Source organism: Puma concolor, chromosome B1 (genome assembly GCF_028749965.1).
Source record: "Puma concolor isolate L17-30 chromosome B1, mPumCon1.1.hap2, whole genome shotgun sequence".
NCBI lineage: Eukaryota > Metazoa > Chordata > Mammalia > Carnivora > Felidae > Puma > Puma concolor.
The window spans coordinates 205,485,529-205,503,523 of NC_141670.1; the positions used below are offsets into that span (position 1 = coordinate 205,485,529).

Genomic DNA, 17,995 nt, shown 5'->3' on the forward strand with positions numbered 1-17,995 from the left:
TAGCTAATCCTCACAGAGGTCCCATCCTTCACCTTACCTTCCGACGGAAACCGCGCACGGAAAGCATTTTGCCCCAGGTCTGACTAGACGGTGGGGTGGAGGACACAGTGCCTGAGCCAGTGGTCTGCGTCCTTCGGCTCCGGCCTCAGACGGAGCCCCACGCCCAGGCAACTCAAGCCGGGCCCCGGGGGTCGCCAGCCCGAGAGGTCAGAGAAGAGCCAGCCCTGGGCTTTACGATATCCTGGGTTTGTTAAGGAAAAGCTTTTAGACTAGAGGCGCTCACTCCCTGATTCCTGGATTCTCCTGACGAGAAACAAGTAAACCCAAAGATCGATGCTTGGCTACTTAGCAAAGCACAAGAAGGTCTAGCAGGGAAGCAAAGAGCCTCACGCGTTCTCCTATGCTGCTAAATCAAGTTCCGGCCGGTTACAAGATACGAAAGCCAACCATCTGAAGGCACCTGAGAACGTGAAAAGCAGGTAGAAAGCAGAGGGGTCATCCCCTAAAAGAACAGGTTGCCCTGGGTAAGACACGCGTTCGTACAGACGGCTGGAACTCTGGTGGAAGGCAGCAAGCCTCCTAGCTTCAAGGCCGAGAACAGAGTTTGGGCACAGCTGGAAGTGAGGGGGACACCTCAATGACTCAGAAAGGAGGCAGCCTGGAAGACAGATAGCCCTGAGGTGGGTCTGTAAACTCGGCCCAGGCCCTCGGCCAGCCCCTGAGCTGCCCCAAGGAGCAGAAGCGAGGAGCTGGTAGGCCAAGTGTGCGAGGCAGAGACGAGAGCGGAGATCTCAGTTTGAGTCAAGACAAATTAACTTCCGGAACAAAACACAAAACTCTCCAGAAACGAGAATCACCACAGTGGACCGTCCACAATGCTCAGCACATGATCAAGGATTACCCGATGTTCACAGAAACGGGAAGATGTGACCCACAGTCAAGAGAAAAACGAGTCCACAGAAATTGATCCTGAGAAACCCAGGGATTGAAATGAGCAGATAAGACCTTAAGGCAGCTGATATAAAGTGAAAGCTTTAATGCAAAATATGATCACAATAAACAGATGACATATCTCAGTAGAGAGACAGAAACTGTAAATAAAAGTAGGCACCAGGCTGGCTTAGTCAGTACAGCATGCGGCTTGATCTCAGGGTCATGAGTTCAAGCCCCGCACTGGGTGTAAAGCTCACTTTAAAATTAAAAAAAAAAAATTTTTTTTTAAAGCAAGTGGAAATTCTAGAAATAAAAACTGCAGTAACTGAAATGTGGAGACTCACCAAATGGAATTAAGAACAAACTGGAGGCAGAAGGAGGGGTGAGTTAACTTGCAGACCGATTAATAGAAACTACGCAATATGAAAACTGACAAAAATGATTTTTAAAATGGACAGAGCCTGATGCCCAGTGGGACAACATCAAGCACCAACAATAAACGTAATAGGAACACCACAAGGAGAGAATAAATGAGATAGAAAAAAATACTTGAAGAAACCATGAACGAATTTTCCCCAAACCTGATGAAAAATTACAAACGTATAGATCCAAGAGGCTCAACAAAGCCAGGGCAGGATGAATACCGAGAAAACCATCCCACGCATATCGCACTCAAGTGCCGAGAGACAGGGGTGCCGGGGGCTCCGTCAGTTAAGCGTCCAGCTTTTGGTTTTGGCTCAGGTCGCGATCTCATGGTTCATGGGTTCGAGCCCTGTGTCGGGCTCGGTGCTGACAGCACGGGGCCTGCTTGGGATTCTCTCTCCCTCTCAAAATACATAAATAAACTTCGAAACACGAAACAAAACAGAAGCGCTGAAAGACAAAGACGAGAGCTGGAAAGCAGCGTCGCCACCTAACACACGGGACGCCACGGCTGTGACAGCGTTTCATACAAATGCAGCAGCCAGAAGACGCCGGCAACCTGGAATTCTACATCCGGCAAAGAGATCCTTTAACACTGAAGGAAAACAAAGACATTTCAGATAAATGGAAACCAGGAGGATTTGTCACTCAACAGGCAAGAAACGCTGAAGCGTTTCAAGCGGAAGAGAAATGATACCAGATGGAGACACAAATCTGCAGGAAGGAATGAGGCACACCAGAAGCGGTGGATGTGTAAGTAAATATTTTAAAATAGTGGTGTTTCCCTCTTAATTTCTTTTTTTTCTAATTTTTTTTTTTTTACATTTATTTATTTTTTGAGAGACAGAGACAGAGCACAAGTCGGGGAGGGACAGAGGGAGAGGGAGACACGGAGTCCAAAGCAGGCTCCAGGCTCCAAGCCATCAGCACAGAGCCCGACGCGGGGCTCGAACTCACGAACTGTGAGATCGTGACCCGAGCTGAAGTCGGTCGCTTAACCGACTGAGCCCCCCAGGCACCCCCCCTCTTAATTTTTTTCAAAACAAAAATTATGGGGCACCTGGGTGACTCAGTCAGTTGAGCATCTGACTCTCGATTTCAGCTCAGGCCATGATCTCACGGTTCGTGAGTTCGAGCTGACAGCACAGAGCCTGCTTGGGCTTCTCTCTCTCTCTCTCTCTCTCTCTCAAAATAAATAAATTTAAAAAAAATTTTTAAGGGTATTCCAAATAGGGGTGCCTGGGTGGCTCTAAGCGTCCGACTCTTGATCTCAGCTCAGGTCTTGAGCTCAGGGTCGTGAGTTCAAGCCTCATGTTGGGCTCTGCTCTGGGCGTGAACCCTACTTAAAAAGAAAAAAGAATATTCGCAATATTATTTATTCCCCACCCCCAAGTTGCTTTGGAGGAATTTGTGTTTATTATTTATCAGCTAATAAAAAAATTCTTCAATTTGGGGGAGGGATTTTTTTTTTTTTTTAATTTTTTTTTTTCAATATTTATTTATTTTTGGGACAGAGAGAGACAGAGCATGAACGGGGGAGGGGCAGAGAGAGAGGGAGACACAGAATCGGAAACAGGCTCCAGGCTCCGAGCCATCAGCCCAGAGCCTGACGCGGGGCTCGAACTCACGGACCGCGAGATCGTGACCTGGCTGAAGTCGGACGCTTAACCGACTGCGCCACCCAGGCGCCCCGGGGGAGGGATGTTTAAACACTGAAAAATGTAAATGGATGAAACGTTCACATTCAAAAGCCAACGCTATCGAACTGGATACACGATTGAGACTCAACCGTATGTTTTATAAGAAGCTGACTCTGAACACAAGGACACAAACAGGCTGAGCGTAAAAGAATGGAAGAGTTGTGCTGTGCAAACAGTAAACACGAGGAAGCTCGGAGGGCTGACTTAATACGAGACTTCAAGCCCCATTCATCAGCAGAATCATCACCACAAACGTGTGCCAACTTAATAACAGATTCACACACATGAACCAAGCCTGAAGGAGCAAAAAACGGAAACGGACAAATCCAGTCAGTGTTGGGAGATGTTGAAAACCTTTCTCAGCAACTGGTGGAAACCCCCCGAATCCCTCCCACCCAACATCAGTAATGACACAGGACATGTGATCACTACGTGATATTTCTACGTGCCCGGCAGTTTTAGGTGTTTGAGATCAGCCATGAATGCTATTGAGGAAAAAACCCTGGTCTCATGGAAGAGATGGTCTTATGGTCTTAGGAAAAATGGGGGGGGTGGGGAAGAAGGAAAAAAGAAAACCAGAATAAAAACTTGAAGTATGTTTACTATCTTCCAGAAAAGAAGGTCCTAAATCTCTGAATAAAGAACAAGAGATATTTTTTTAAAAAAAGGAAAGGGAAACCAAAACAGAACTCTTGAAAACGGAAAAGGACAATGGCGATAAAGGGACTAACAGAGGGCTGGGAAACAATGGGACACAATCTCCCAAGAGCTGAGCAAACATCTCCCAGATCAACAAGAGGAGAAAAGAGATCAGGGGATTAGCAGGTCAGCCAGGAGATCCCAATTCCAGATACAAGGAGTTCCAGAAAGAACGCGAGATTGAAAGCAGGAAATTCTCACGGGAGTAACAGAAAAGTCAGTCCCCAGGCCGAAGGGCCCCACCCCGTGCCCAGCACAGCGGCACAGCGTTGAGAACAAGCACCATCATGGGCTAGTTCGGGCACAGGGGGAACAAGGGAAGCCCCCGTGAGCCTCCTGGGGCCAGATCACAGACGGGACAACTGAAATCAGAACGGCACCCGTGATGGAGACGGAAGACCACGAAGCAACATCTTCAAAAACCTGAGGAAGTAGGGGCGCCTGGGTGGCTCAGTCGGTTGAGCGTCCGACTTTGGCTGAGGTCATGATCTCACGGTTCCTGGGTCTGAGCCCCACATCGGGCTCTGTGCTGACAGCTCGGAGCCTGGAACCTGCTTCTGATTCTGTGTCTCCCTCTCTCTGCCCTTTCCCTGCTCACACTCTGTCTCTCTCTCTCCCTCTCTCTCAAAAATAAACATTAAAAAAAATTTTTTTTTAAAAACTGAGAAAATATTTTTCAGTATTTTCAATATTCTATACCCAGCTAAACCAAAAGTAACTGAGGAGTAAAGATATTTTCAGAACCAAAGACGAGAGTAATATCTATGCAATGTCCCTTAGCTATCCAGAATACCTCCTTCAGCAAAACGAGGAGTGAGCCCAGGCGGAGAGAGGGGTCCAGAGTGCGGGGACCGACACAGAGGGACAGTGGCACAGGGGACGCGGGGCGACAGCCGTGCAGGGGCCTTCCCGGGACCAGAACAGACTGGGGCAGGACGCGGGACCTCAGGAGAAAACGCCCAACAGCAGGCACCGCCACAATGGGGGTGTAAGGCAGGAGAGAGTTCTGGAATAGGCGGGTGGCAGGGCCGGGTGGGAAAGCTGCCGCACTCAGTGTCCTGAGCTGGTCGGTGACAAACCATCCCTAGGGTCAGAGGTTTAACCAAAAGCTAGACTGTGGTGGGAGGTGGAGGGAGAGGAAGGGGTGGAGGGGCCTTGGGAGAGCCGAGGTTCCACTGCACCTGTGGGAAAACGCAAAGCTCAGACGACACTGCAGGAGGCACGGACAATCTGTCGTCTTGGCCCTTCACCCAGCGTCCTGGAGGGATGATCACGACCAAGGTTTAGGGACAGCAAGATGCAGAAAAAGGTGAGTAGCACGGTGTGTGTGCGCGCGTGTGTCTGGGGGTGCCTCTGTGTCTGTGGGAAGGTGTCCGTGTGTGCCTCTGCGGGGATCTGTGTGTGCATGTGTACCTCTCAGTATCTGTGTGGGTGTCTTGTGTCTGTGTGGAGGGATAGGTCTGTGCGTGTGCGTCTGTGTGCAGGTGCGCCTGTGTGTGCACATCTGCGCGTGTGCGTGCATGTGTGTGTGTCTATCTAGAAATGACTGTGTGAACAGGAACACAGCCGGGGAAGGGTATACCTCGGGGGTCACCATGGTTAGAGGGTTGGGGACAGCCAAGGCACGGGATGGGAGACGGAAGACGGCCAGAAAGGACAAAGCACCTGCTGTCTGTGGGAAAGGCTCTAACACAAGAGCTCTCTGCCCGGTGCACGCGGACCAACGGATCAGGTGACCTTTTGAACGAGTGAAGCCGGAAATCACGGGTAAAAATCACATGGGCCTGCGTACAGAGCGCGCGTCTCAGGAGAGACTCCAGTTTTCGTCAGACGGTCAAGGGAGCAGTGACCACCCCCCACCCCCCAAGCAGTAAGAACAAGTCACCTGAGGCCGATCTTCTGCCCGGGCCACCGGCCCCACCTCAGAAGGTGCGTGAGATGAAAGGCGGTCCTCCCAGACACCAGGTGCGGAGCACGGCGGGGGGCTGGACACTGGTCCCGAGACTCAGGTCCCAGTTCCCGGACTGGGAACGCCACCGACAGGCAGCAGGGACTTGGAGGTGTGACAACGTGGAGGTGGGAGAGGCCCCGGGTCTGCAATCGCAGGGGCCCTTGTGGGAGGAAGGCGGGGAGCCGGGGACGCGGGGCCCAAGGACTGAGGACGGCCCCCAGAAGCTCAAAGGGGACGGAATGGGCTCTCCCGGAGCGAGGTGTCACTCAGTTTCGGCCCAGTGACACCCATCTCGGACTTCTGGCTTCCTATGCGGAAGCCCCGAAGTTTGTGGTGATTTGTTACAGCAGCCACAGGAAACTCTTTCAAGCGCTAATTCGAAAAAGAAATGTTTACAGGACTTTCGCCAAGTCAAAGAAAAGGTAAAATGTAACAGGGCACCTGCTGCACCCACCGCCTGCCGCCCCGACACCGTTTTCTCCCGCGTCCTCACTGCCTGCCTGGCCCGGTTGGTTCTGACACAGACAGGGCAGTGGGCAGGAGACCACACAATCGCAAAGTGAACCCCTGTCGTCTTTCCTGAGAGGGTGGGAGGGATGGCCCCCAGCACGCCTGTCCCTCCCATCCCTCCCGTCCCTCCTGTCCCTCCCACGTGCCTCCGGCAGCCTCAACCAGCCTCCCCCCTGCCCCTCCCCCCACACGCCCTCCGGCATCCACAGCCAGCGCCCAGTCCCAGCCCTACAGCCTCATCTGCTCCCCGGCCCTCCCTTCCCAGCAGCCTTCATTCTAGAAAGTGGGAGCGAGGCCTGCCCTTGACCCTGGGGCTGCCAGCACCGGCAGCTGCCCTCTCTCTGCCGCGCAGGCCTGCTCGGTGCCCCTCTCCTCACCACGACCCACCCCACGACACAGCCGCCACGGCCGCCCCACACGTCCAGCCCAAGTCCACGGCCTTCCCTCTGGCCACCATGGCCTCCCTCGCCCCCCTGGTCCCCATGGCCCCAGAAGTGCCCACGTCCCTCACTGCCCGTCGGCCAGGGCCCTCGCTGTGGGCACCCAAGCACTGGGCCGTCCACCTGAGGAGCGTCCCTCAAGTCCGGGTCCCGCGCCGAGCCCTGCGTGCCTGCGGTCTCTGGTCGTCAAACCCACCGGGTGGGGTGGCATTTTTATGAAGTTCACACGGTGACAATTATGTTTCCACAGTAAAACTTTAACCACACTCTACTTCTCCCCTCCCCCACTGCCCATTCCAGACGCCAGGACCCCTCCCCGTGCGCTTCACCCCACGGCCAGGGTGGGGGTGCTGCCCCCTCCGCTGCGCCCCTCCTCTCCGGAGCCGGCCCCCTGCGGGACCACCGGCCTCCCACGGGCCCCTCCCACAGCACACCGTGACCACGGCATCACTGACACGGGCCGCTCCCAGGGCCCCGGACAGACCCCTCATCACCAAGAGAGGCCTCCTGGCAGGCCACGTTCCCGAGCCATCCTCTAAGGGGACCTGAGGCACGAGTGGGCGGTCACCTGCCCAAGGCCTCATCCCAGGAAAGTGGCCGGGCAGGTGCCAGGCCAGGAGGCACACTCGGAAGCCCCTGTCTGCACCCAACTCCGGGGCTGCTCTCCAACTACACCCTACAACCCTGGGGCTCTGTCTACACCCCACAACTCTGGGCCGCTCTGTCCGCACCCCACAACTCTGGACAGCTCTATCTATACAACTCTGGGCCACTCTGTCTACACCCCACAACTCTGGGCCGCTCTGTCCACACCCCACAACTCTGGACTGCTCTGTCTACACCACACAACTCCAAGGCTGCTCCCTATCTACACCCACAACTCCGGGGCTCTGCCTATACCCCACAAGTCTGGGGCTCCTTTCCATCTACACTCCATAACTCCAGGGCTGCTCTCCATCTATACCCCACAACTCCGGGGATTCTGTCTACACTCCACAACTCTGGACCGCTCTGTCTACACCCCACAACTCTGGGCCACTCTCTGCACCCCACAACTCTGGGCCGCTCTCTGTCTGTACCCCACAACTCTGGGCCGCTCTGTCTACACCCCACAACTCTGGATCACTCTGTCCACACCCCACAACTCTGGACGACTCTCTGTCTATACCCCACAACTCTGGGCCGCTCTGTCCACACCCCACAACTCTGGGCCACTCTGTCTACACCCCACAACTCTGGGCCACTCTGTCTACACCCCACAACTCTGGACCACTCTGCCCACACCCCACAACTCTGGACCACTCTCTGTCTATACCCCACAACTCTGGGCCACTCTGTCTATATCCCACAACTCTGGACCACTCTGTCTATACCCCACAACTCTGGACCACTCTCTGTGTATACCCCACAACTCTGGGCCGCTCTGTCTATACCCCACAACTCTGGACCGCTGTCTACACCCCACAACTCTGGGGCACTCTGTCTCTACACCCCACAACTCTGGGCCGCTCTCTGCACCCCACAACTCTGGGCCACTCTGTCTACACCCCACAACTCTGGATCACTCTGTCCACACCCCACAACTCTGGACGACTCTCTGTCTATACCCCACAACTCTGGGCCGCTCTGTCAACACCCCACAACTCTGGGCCACTCTGTCCACACCCCACAACTCTGGGCCACTCTCTCTCTACACCCCACAACTCTGGGCCGCTCTCTGTCTACACCCCACAACTCTGGGCCACCCCACAACTCTGGGCCACTCTCTCTCTACACCCCACAACTCTGGGCTGCTCTGTCCACACCCCACAACTCTGGGCCACTCTGTCTACACCCCACAACTCTGGGCCACTCTGTCCACACCCCACAACTCTGGGCCACTCTGTCTATATCCCACAACTCTGGGCCACTCTGTCCACACCCCACAACTCTGGGCCACTCTCTCTCTACACCCTACAACTCTGGGCCGCTCTCTGTCTGCACCCCACAACTCTGGGCCACCCCACAACTCTGGGCCACTCTCTCTCTACACCCCACAACTCTGGGCTGCTCTGTCCACACCCCACAACTCTGGGCCACTCTGTCTACACCCCACAACTCTGGGCCACTCTGTCCACACCCCACAACTCTGGGCCACTCTGTCTATATCCCACAACTCTGGGCCACTCTGTCCACACCCCACAACTCTGGGCCACTCTCTCTCTACACCCCACAACTCTGGGCCACTCTGTCCACACCCCACAACTCTGGATGACTCTGTCTATACCGCACAACTCTGGGCCGCTCTGTCTGCACCCTACAACTCTGGAGCACTCTCTGTCTATACCCCACAACTCTGGACCGCTCTCTGTCTACACCCCACAACTCTGGACCGCTCTATCTATACCCCACAACTCTGGGCCGCTCTGTCTACACCTCACAACTCTGGGCCACTCTCTCCACACCCCACAACTCTGGGCCGCTCTGTCCACACCCCACAACTCTGGACCACTCTCTCTCTACACCCCACAACTCTGGACCGCTCTCTGTCTACACCCCACAACTCTGGACCACTCTCTGTCTACACCCCACAACTCTGGGCCGCTCTGTCTACACCCCACAACCGGGAAACCCGCCCGGCCGCTGCACTGACGTTGCCACAGTTAATCGCTGGAGTTAGGGTCCCTGGAGACACCTCGACCCAAACAATGCGGCCGCCTGCTGGGGGCGACCAGGAAACTCCAGACCGGACGCAGACACGGGCCCCCGGGCTCCGGCCCAGGTCTGGGCGAGCGCGGTGGGCACGGCGGGCCCGGGTTCTCGGCCCATCCGCCGCCCCCCACCCCGACCCCGGACCGGGACCCTCGGGTCCTGCCAAGGACCGGTCGGCCCCTTGGAGACCCCACAACCCAGACCCCGGCGGGGTCCGCCCGCGCCGGGCCCACGACAAAGTCCTCGGCGGAGGGCCCAGGAACAAAAGGAGAGCGGTGGGCGGCCGGGCGGCCCGGGGACGCGGGAACCCAGACGAGCGGGACGCCGGCGGCCCCCAGGCCCCCTCGACCCTCGGCCTCGCTGGGCGGGGCCGGCGGCCGGGCCGTGGAGAACGCGAGCGCGCGCCCAGAGAAGAAAGAAACGGAGGCGGGGCGACCCAGCGCCCGGCCCGCAACCTACCGGCCGCTCGCTCCGCCGGCCGCGATCCGCTCCGCCCGCGCGCGCAACGGTCGCTCCGCTGCCGCCGCCCGCCCGGGGGGCGGGAGCCCTGGGGGGTGGGGGGAGGGGGCGTGGTCTGCGCGGGGGCGGGGCGGGTGGAAGGCGTGGTCTCTAAGGACGTGGGCGGGTCCAAGACCGAGCCAGAATGCTTGGCCTGTGGGGCGGGGCCTCGGTGACGGGGCGGAGCCGCAGGGGGCGGGGCGGGCCCACGGGGGCGGAGTCTACAGGGGTGAGAGACTGGGCGCGCGGCCAGGCTTCCAGGGGACGAGGGTAGAAAGAAATGAGGGGCGGGGCCTCAGCCGGAGGCGGGGCCTGCGCGGCGGATATGGGGGGGCGGAGTCTCCGGACCCGGGACAAGACTTCCGCTGCCCGCGCGGAGGTGGACGGAGACTCCGGCGGTGGAATCTTTCCAGATACCCCGCCCAGTCCTCTCTTTTCTGTAAGCCCCGATCCCCTCCCATTCTGGGGCTTTTCCTGCGCCTCCGCCCCGGGCTCCATCTTACACACCTGCCCAGGTCTCCTCCCATCTCCTCGGCCCCTCCTGCGCCCCCGCCAGGAGTCCCCTCCCGATCCGCCCACCCGAGTCCCTTGCCGTCTCCCCCGCCCCGGTTCCTCCCAGCTCGAGTCTCCTCTCGCGTCCCTGCCCCGGGTCTCCTCCCGACTCCCCCCCTCCCAGCCCGGGTTGCCTCGCGTCCCCCGGGCACCGTATCCGCCCCCCCCCCCCCCCAGCCTGGGTTCCCTCCTGACCCACCACCACCCGGGTCCTCTCCCGACTCCCGAGTTCCCCCCTCAGGGTCCCTTCTTGCCTCCTGGGCCCCCATCCACCCCCGCCAGCCCGGGTTCCCAACTGCGCCCCCGCCTGGGCACCCCTCGCGAGACCCCCCACTCTGGCCCCGATTCCTCTCCAGCCCGGTCCCTGAAGGCGACTGGACGCTTCCTCCATGACCCCGCCCAGAGTCTGGGATCCCGCACCCTCTCCAGAGGACCTTGATGTGCATCTAGACTGAATTCCACCTGGAAATAAGGGAGGGGAGCAGATGAGAAGTGTGTTGTCCCCCCAGGAGCACAATCATCCCCTAGTCCTTCCCACAGGTGCGAGAGCCAGGCAGGCTTTGCCCGGTTGCCCTGGAAGTCCCCAGGGGCACTGCTCCAACCCTCCCCTCCTGCCTGAGTCACCCAGGAGACCCTCCAGGGTTACCGCTCCCCTGCCTCCTATTGTCTTCTTCCTCAGCAATCACTGTTTCTTTGGAAATTAGTTTCTCTGTAGTCATAATGACCAGCTAGGGTACTTTGGGGAAACAGTCCCCTGGGCATTTGCCCTACACTCTAAGTGGGGGAAAAAAATCAAGTGCAGGATTCCTGACTAGTTGGGTCCTGGCTTTCAATTACACAGCCAGCTCTCAGACATGGCCGAAGCCTGCTGGGTTGTGTATTAAATCATCACGACAAATACACTAGCCATCACGCCTCCGGTCCTCTGTTGAATGGAAAAATCGGAGAACTAAGCCACGTTTCATATTCCCTGCAGAGCTCCCAAAACGATAGCAAGAATGTGGAGCCGGCATGGTGGACGCGGGTGGGCCACCAGGAGAGCTGCCACGGGGCCAGAAATGGGGAGCTCTGAGACGCTGGGGGTCCACTGTCTCCACAGCAGCACTGCCGTGGCCTGTGTACCCGGGGAACTCATGTTGCGGCCTCGCCCCCAGTGCAGTGGTGTTGGGGATGAGGCCTCTGGGAGGTGATTGGGTCATGAGGGTGGAGCCCCCACAAATGGGATTCGTGCCTTACGAAAGAGACTCCGGTGAGCTCCCTCGTCCTTCGCCACCGGCTGGCTATGGACCGGTGAAGCTCTCACCAGACACTCAATCTGCCGTTGCCTTGATCTTGGACTTCCAGCCTCAGGAGCTCTGTTGTTGATACGTGTCCCCCTCACCAGTCTGTAGTATTTTTGTCATAGCAACCCAGGTGGACTGAGACGAGCACCCAAGCCTGCCTCTGCTGTATGTCCAGGGACAGGTGCAGGAGAGCAGATGGGCAGTGTCCCGCCCCGTCACAGGCCTCGGCCCCTTCCGGTCGTATCACGTATCCCTCCTGCCTCCTGAGATTCTGTCCTCCCTGCCTTGTCTCAGCTGTGTCTCAGCTGCCGGCTTAAGCCAGGGTCCCTTTTTCATCCTCTCATTTCCTTTCGCCAGCGCTGGGGCCCCTGCTCCTTCCGGCTTGCCCTTGACTCCTCCTCTTGTGCCTTGTTTCCCTTTGAAACAGGCCACTCACTGCCTGTCCATCCTCCACGCGCTTGTGTCCTGGACCCTGTGCAGCGCCGCCCTTCTCCCGTCTCCCTCTCTTCTGAATGTATCACCTGTTTTGTGTGGCTTCAGAAATACTTGTCTCCCCTCCCCATGCCTCCCCACCGCGTTTTCCTGGTTGGGATCTCCTCCTCATTAGGCCTTGTATTATTTGTTTCGGTCCCAGGAGGAAATTTGAGAAGAGTCTAACAAAGCCCCAGTTGGTACGAAAGGCAGAGAGTGAGTGCGGAGCCAGGACCCACAGTGTGGAGGGAACAGGTGCCGCCTCCAGGGCTGAGGGAGCGTGGGGACAACCCAGAGAGACAGGGAGAGACGGAGCGGCCAGACAGGACCCAGGGGAATGGCTCCACACAGAGAAAGCTGGGAAATAAGCCCCACCCTCACCCTCCTCCGGCTTTCTCGCCTTCTAGGCTCCTGCTGAGTCCCACCAGTGGAGGCTTCCGGAGCAGGGAGGAGGAGTGGAGAGCCGCCCTGGGAGGTGGGTGGTGCAGCAGGTCTCTCATTGCCTTCGTCTTGCTTCTCCGCACGTGTGTGCCGGGTCCACGCAGGCAGGCAGCACGCCTGGGAGAAGGGAGGGTGCTGATGCAGCAGGGGTGGGGCGGGGGAGCTGCTTCCGTGCTGGCCCATCCCTTCGGGGCACTCAGGACCCCTGGAAGTGGGGGAATGTCATGCTGAGAAGCGGTGGAAAGGGAAACTGAGTCTCTATTTGAGAAGACAGGTCTTATCGATTAAGTTCCCTCTACCAGTCAGGTGCTTTACAAGAGCCTCCGGCCAGGGGTGCCTGGGTGGCTCAGTGGGTTGAGCGTCTGACTCTTAATTTCAGATCAGGTCATGATCTCACAGTTCATGAGTTCGAGCCCCACGTCAGGCTCTCTCCATCTCTGCCTGTTCCTCCCCCACTGTGCTCTCTCTCAAAAGAAATAAATAAGCTTTACAAAAACAGAAAAAAACAAGAATGTCTGGTCGTGGCCCTGGGACACTGTTCCCACTCCCTGTGAAGACTGACGCCCGCCTGACACGCCGGAAGTGACGTTTGGCCCGTGTCTGGGGGCCCCAGGATCCAGTGAAGCTGACTTTGAGTTCATCACAGGCACCCCTACGGCTCTGCCTGGCACACACCCGTGGTCTTCATTCTTTATCTGTGTTTTCTTTTTTTAATGTTTGTTTTTATCTATTTCTGAGAGAGAGTAGAGGAGCAGGGGGAGGGGCAGAGAGAGAGAGAAAGACCGAGAACCCCAAGCCGACTCCACGCCATCAGCACAGAGATCAACGTAGGCCTCGACCCCACGAACTATATCATGACCTGAGCCGAAACTGAGTCAGACACTCAACCGACTGAGCCACCCAGCCGCCCCTATTTTTAAAAATTTTTTTTAATGTTTGTTTTTGAGACAGAGAGAGAGCACAAGCAGAGGAGGGGCAGAGAGAGAGGGAGGCACAGAATCCGAAGCGGGCTCCAGGCTCCCAGTTGTCAGCACAGAGCCCAACGTGGGGCTTGAACCCACGAAACGTGAGAGCATGACCTGAGCCAAAGTCGGACACTCAACCGACTGAGCCATCCAGGGGCCTCGCCCCTGTTTTTTTTGAAGTTTAGTTTATTTTTGAGAGAGAGAAAGAGATAATGCAGAGGAGGAGCAGAGAGAGGAGGGGGGACAGAGGATCCGAAGCAGGCTTATAAATAGCTCCCCCTTTCTCTCTAGGAGTCCGTTTGGGGCGATAAAGCATCTGGTCACCCAGCCTCAGAAATGTCCTCTGAGGAGCGCCCGCCCACAGGCTGTGGTGGCGGCTGCCTTCTGCGCGCTGAGGCCCCGGGGGCGCAAGGGGGGACGTGGGGGGCGCCTGAGTGAGCAGCCGGGCGGGGGCTGGACCACGGGGCTCTGTGGCAAGTGGGCGCTAGAGGCTGGTTGGCTCCCACGATGGCAGAAGAGGAGAGCTGGTGGGCAGGAGGCTGCGGTGCTCCCCCCCCCCCCCCCCCGCCCCGTGGAGAGCCACGGCCATTTCCGTTCTGTTCCGGGGCCCAGACCCGGCCTGAGGGGAGGCGGGACCCCTCGGCGGGAGGACCCCTCACGCCAATGCGGGTCTCTACGGTAGACGTGTCTCCCGCCTCCAGGGTCGCTCTGTCCCCAAAAGAGGGCTGCCCGGACTTTATGAGAACTGTCCCTTTCAGGGTTTAAGCAGACACTGGCTCCAGGCCACCCCAAACCCCGTCCTGCCCTGAGGTTAGAGCCGGGCTGGCATGGAGGGGCCCAGTCCGTAGCACATGCACCAGTGGGTCCGCAGCCCCCGTGGATGTCCCCCTCGCCCCTAAATGTAAAATCGTACAGATGCTACCCGGCAGCTGGCGGGACCCCCCCCAAGCAGTCCCCGGCCCTGTGGGTCCTGGGACCCCACGGCTGCCCCCTCAGATGCAAAGCCATCCAGCAGAAGCCGAGCCACACCCCAAAGGACGGCGATGCGATCCGTGGTCCTCGCGGGGACACGGTGGCTGTGTGTGTCACATTCTACGCCTGCTCCCTGCTCTGTGCAGACGTTTTCCAATTTCCCTTGTCATTAAAAAGGGGGGCTTTCCTGCACAAAGCAGCTTCTCAGTCACTAAGAGCACTGACCTAGGGAAGGAGGCACAGAGCCCTCCCACCCCCAGCTGGGCAGGCCCAGAGCTCGCTCACACCCTCACACTGATGGTCAATGTCACCGGGGGAGGAGGCCCCAAGGCCACCAGTGCGGGGTTCGCTGTGCTCCTGGAACTCACCTGCCAGTGAGTACGGGGGAGTCGGGACACCGTGGGGCGGTGGGGTGGGGGGGTTCTAGGGGCTGAGTGCTGATCCCCCTTCCCCGGCTGGCCACCAGGCAGCTCACCAGTGAGCGTGACTGCCCGCAGCCTGTGGTCTCTGGGGACACGCCCCATCCCTCCCCCGCTCCCCACCACCCCCAGCAGGCATGGACTCCGGAGAGGAGGCCTGAGGCTTGTTCCTGGCCAGGCCCGTGGGTGGCTCCCCCTGGGGGCAGGGTGCCTGCCCCCTCCCCACTGGTCAGCTCCTCCCTGCGGTGGGACTTGCTACCTGGGGGGTGGGGGGTGAGCTGCCAGCGTGGTCTCCTGCCAGCAGCGCCCCCGCCCCCCCACCGGCCTGCACCTCGCTCACCTTCCTTACTGTCCCCTGGGATGCAGGCAGCGCTGGGTCAACTCAGAGGAGAGGATGTGGCGCTCTGGGTCACCCATCTGGAGCCAGGTGGGCACATCTACCTCACCTGCTCTGAGAGCAGGAAGGACTAGCTGGAAACCCCATTGCCTTCTCCCACTGTCCCCGCACTGTCCCCTCACTGTCCCCCCCACTATCTCCTGCCACTGTCCCCCATCACTGTCCTCCCTCACTGCCCCCTCACTGTCCCACACGGTCCCCTCACTGTCTCACACTGTGACCTCACTGTCCCCTCACTGTCCCCCCCACTATCTCCCGCCACTGTCCCCCATCACTGTCCTCCCTCACTGTCCCTTCACTGTCCCCCCACTATCTCCCGCCACTGTCCCCCATCACTGTCCCCCTCACTGCCCCCTCACTGTCCCTTCACTGTCCCCCTCACTGTCCCCCTCACTGCCCCCTCACTGTCCCACACGGTCCCCTCACTGTCTCACACTGTGACCTCACTGTCCCTTCACTGTCCCCCTCACTGCCCCCTCACTGTCCTCCCTCACTGTCCCCCTCACTGCCCCCTCACTGTCCCTTCACTGTCCCCCTCACTGTCCCCCTCACTGTCCCTTCACTGTCCCACACGGTCCCCTCACTGTCTCACACTGTGACCTCACTGTCCCTTCACTGTCCCCCTCACTGCCCCCTCACTGTCCTCCCTCACTGCCCCCCTCACTGTCCCCATCACTGTCCTCCCTCACTATCCCCTCACTGCCCCCCTCACTGTCCTGCCCTGCCCACCCCATCCTTCTGTACGTCCGGTCAGTGTGGTCTCTGCTGGTCCTCCCAGCACTCCATGCAGCCCGGTTGCCCCAGCTCCCGGGGGGGTATTCTGTCCTTGACCTAGAAAGGCCTGGCCACATGAGCCCCTCCCTCAGACACACACCTCTGGTGTGGACGTCACCAGGTCAGCTTCCCTGGCTCCCACCCTGCCCCTGACACCTGTTCCCCCCGCTCCCCTGCACCCACCCCCTGAACCCATTCTGCAGGTGGAGACTGAGGCTGGAGCAGGGGCGGTGGCAAGTCAGGACTGGGTGACGGGGCTGGGATTTGATCCCAAAGCCTGACTCGGCCCCTCCCCTCGAGCCCTGGGCCACCGCCCGAGGCCGGCCGCACACATTGCCTGGTCCTGTTCACAGTCCCACGGCCTCGTCTCCTGCAGGAGGAAAGCCGATCGTGCTCAACTGGCCCCGTGTGCCTTCCAAGAAGTCACGAGACGGGACGTGGGGGCCTCACAGCCGAAAGCCCTCGGTGCCAGGAGAGACGAGGCCGGACCGGGTGCTTGCGGGCAAGTGTCTAGTGGACGGACTCAGCCTGGGCCGGGGTGCCCTCCCCCTCCCCAGCCTGTGCTCCTCCCGCTTTCGTGTCCTCAGTGGGCCTGCTGGCGAGCCGCCCCGGGGGCTTCTTCCCCACCTGCCAGGGGTCAACTCACCCCACACACGCTGCCCGGGGGGAGACGAGGCCCACACACACACCTGTCTCCATCCTGTCACGCTGCACGGGAGTCAAGTTCGCGTCTGTCCCACGGCCCCCACCCCGGAGCTCCTGGATAGAAAGGACCACAGCTGGCCATCGGCAGGGTGCACCTCTGATTGCCCCCCGCACTGGGCACATGCTAGGCTTGGGGACACAATGTCCAGGGCAGGAGAGAGGAGGCTCCAGGAAGTACAGGTGTGGTGGCCCAGCAGGGCCACTTCGGGAACCACACCCAGGAGGCTGGGCAGATCTGTTCCAGAAGAGCCCTTGGCCGTGTGGAGGAGGGGACAACAAAGGGCAGTGGCAGTCATGCACGGAATGGGGACAGTGAATCTGCGGGCCTGCGGTCAGCGGTGTGGGCCAGGGAGGGGTGCGGACCCCAAAACAAGAACCAAGGGGGCGGGCACGACCAGAGAAGGACAGACCCATGTGGAACCCAGAGGGTTTGGGCAGATGAGGGGTCACCAGGGAGATGGACGCGGGTCTCGGGGCCCCCAACCCAGCTCGACTCACACCCGCCCCCACCTGAAATGCTCCGGCTCCAGGCCCCCTCCTGAGGCCCTCCCTGACCTTCCTGGGGGAAAGCCACCCCTTCCCTGAACATCCACAAAACTGACCGGCTGCACCTCTGTGTTTTGGAATTCATTACGGTCAGTGCACAGGGGAAATACGTCAAACGAAGCATAATGTTTTTACCCAGAACACATGAAATTAATTAAATAGAGTACATGGCTACTAAATAGAACTTGTATTAATTAGGGATATTGTTACCAAATAGAACACGCAGTAATTAGATAGACCACATCGTTACCGAACAGAACATACACTAATTAACCAGAGCACATTGTTCCTGCATGAAACGTACTTGATTCTTCCTGGGGCTCCAGGGAGGATCGCGCTGGTGGCCAGGGACAGGGAGGCCCCACAGGCAGGCCAGCCTTGGGCAAGTCCACAAAGCAGGAAAGGGGGTCCCCCGCGTGGTGTGAACATCGCCCTCTTGTACAGACTCGACTTTGAAATGTCTCTTCCTATTTGGGGGAGATGTAGCTTAGGAGAGTGTCTCCCTTCCTCGGAAAATGAACGTGAAATAAATCAGAAAGCATCATCTCAAAATAGGAAAGCGACAGTGAGTACATTGCAGGCCTCCCCGGCCTCCCCATCCTCAGCCCGCACGTGCCCATTTACA

General features: G+C 58.6%; 2 protein-coding genes across 4 annotated transcripts in view; one reads left to right on the forward strand and one right to left on the reverse strand.

Annotated features, from left to right (window-relative positions):
• The window catches only part of RGS12 (regulator of G protein signaling 12), a 118,354-nt gene extending 108,439 nt beyond the window's left edge, over positions 1-9,915 (reverse strand). For all 3 annotated transcript variants that reach the window (XM_086705558.1, XM_086705557.1, XM_086705559.1), the window contains exon 1: positions 9,807-9,915. The gene's annotated coding sequence lies outside the window, so the exon portion shown is untranslated. The remainder of the gene's footprint in view (positions 1-9,806) is intronic.
• A 195-nt stretch (positions 9,916-10,110) lies between these two features.
• Positions 10,111-17,742, forward strand: LOC147582148 (uncharacterized). Its single transcript, XM_086705561.1, has 3 exons — positions 10,111-10,284; positions 12,559-12,626; positions 16,473-17,742. Exons 1-3 carry the CDS (start codon positions 10,126-10,128, stop codon positions 17,407-17,409), a joined length of 1,164 nt encoding a protein of 387 aa, XP_086561687.1. The 5' UTR covers positions 10,111-10,125; the 3' UTR covers positions 17,410-17,742.
• The last annotated feature ends 253 nt before the right edge of the window (positions 17,743-17,995 follow it).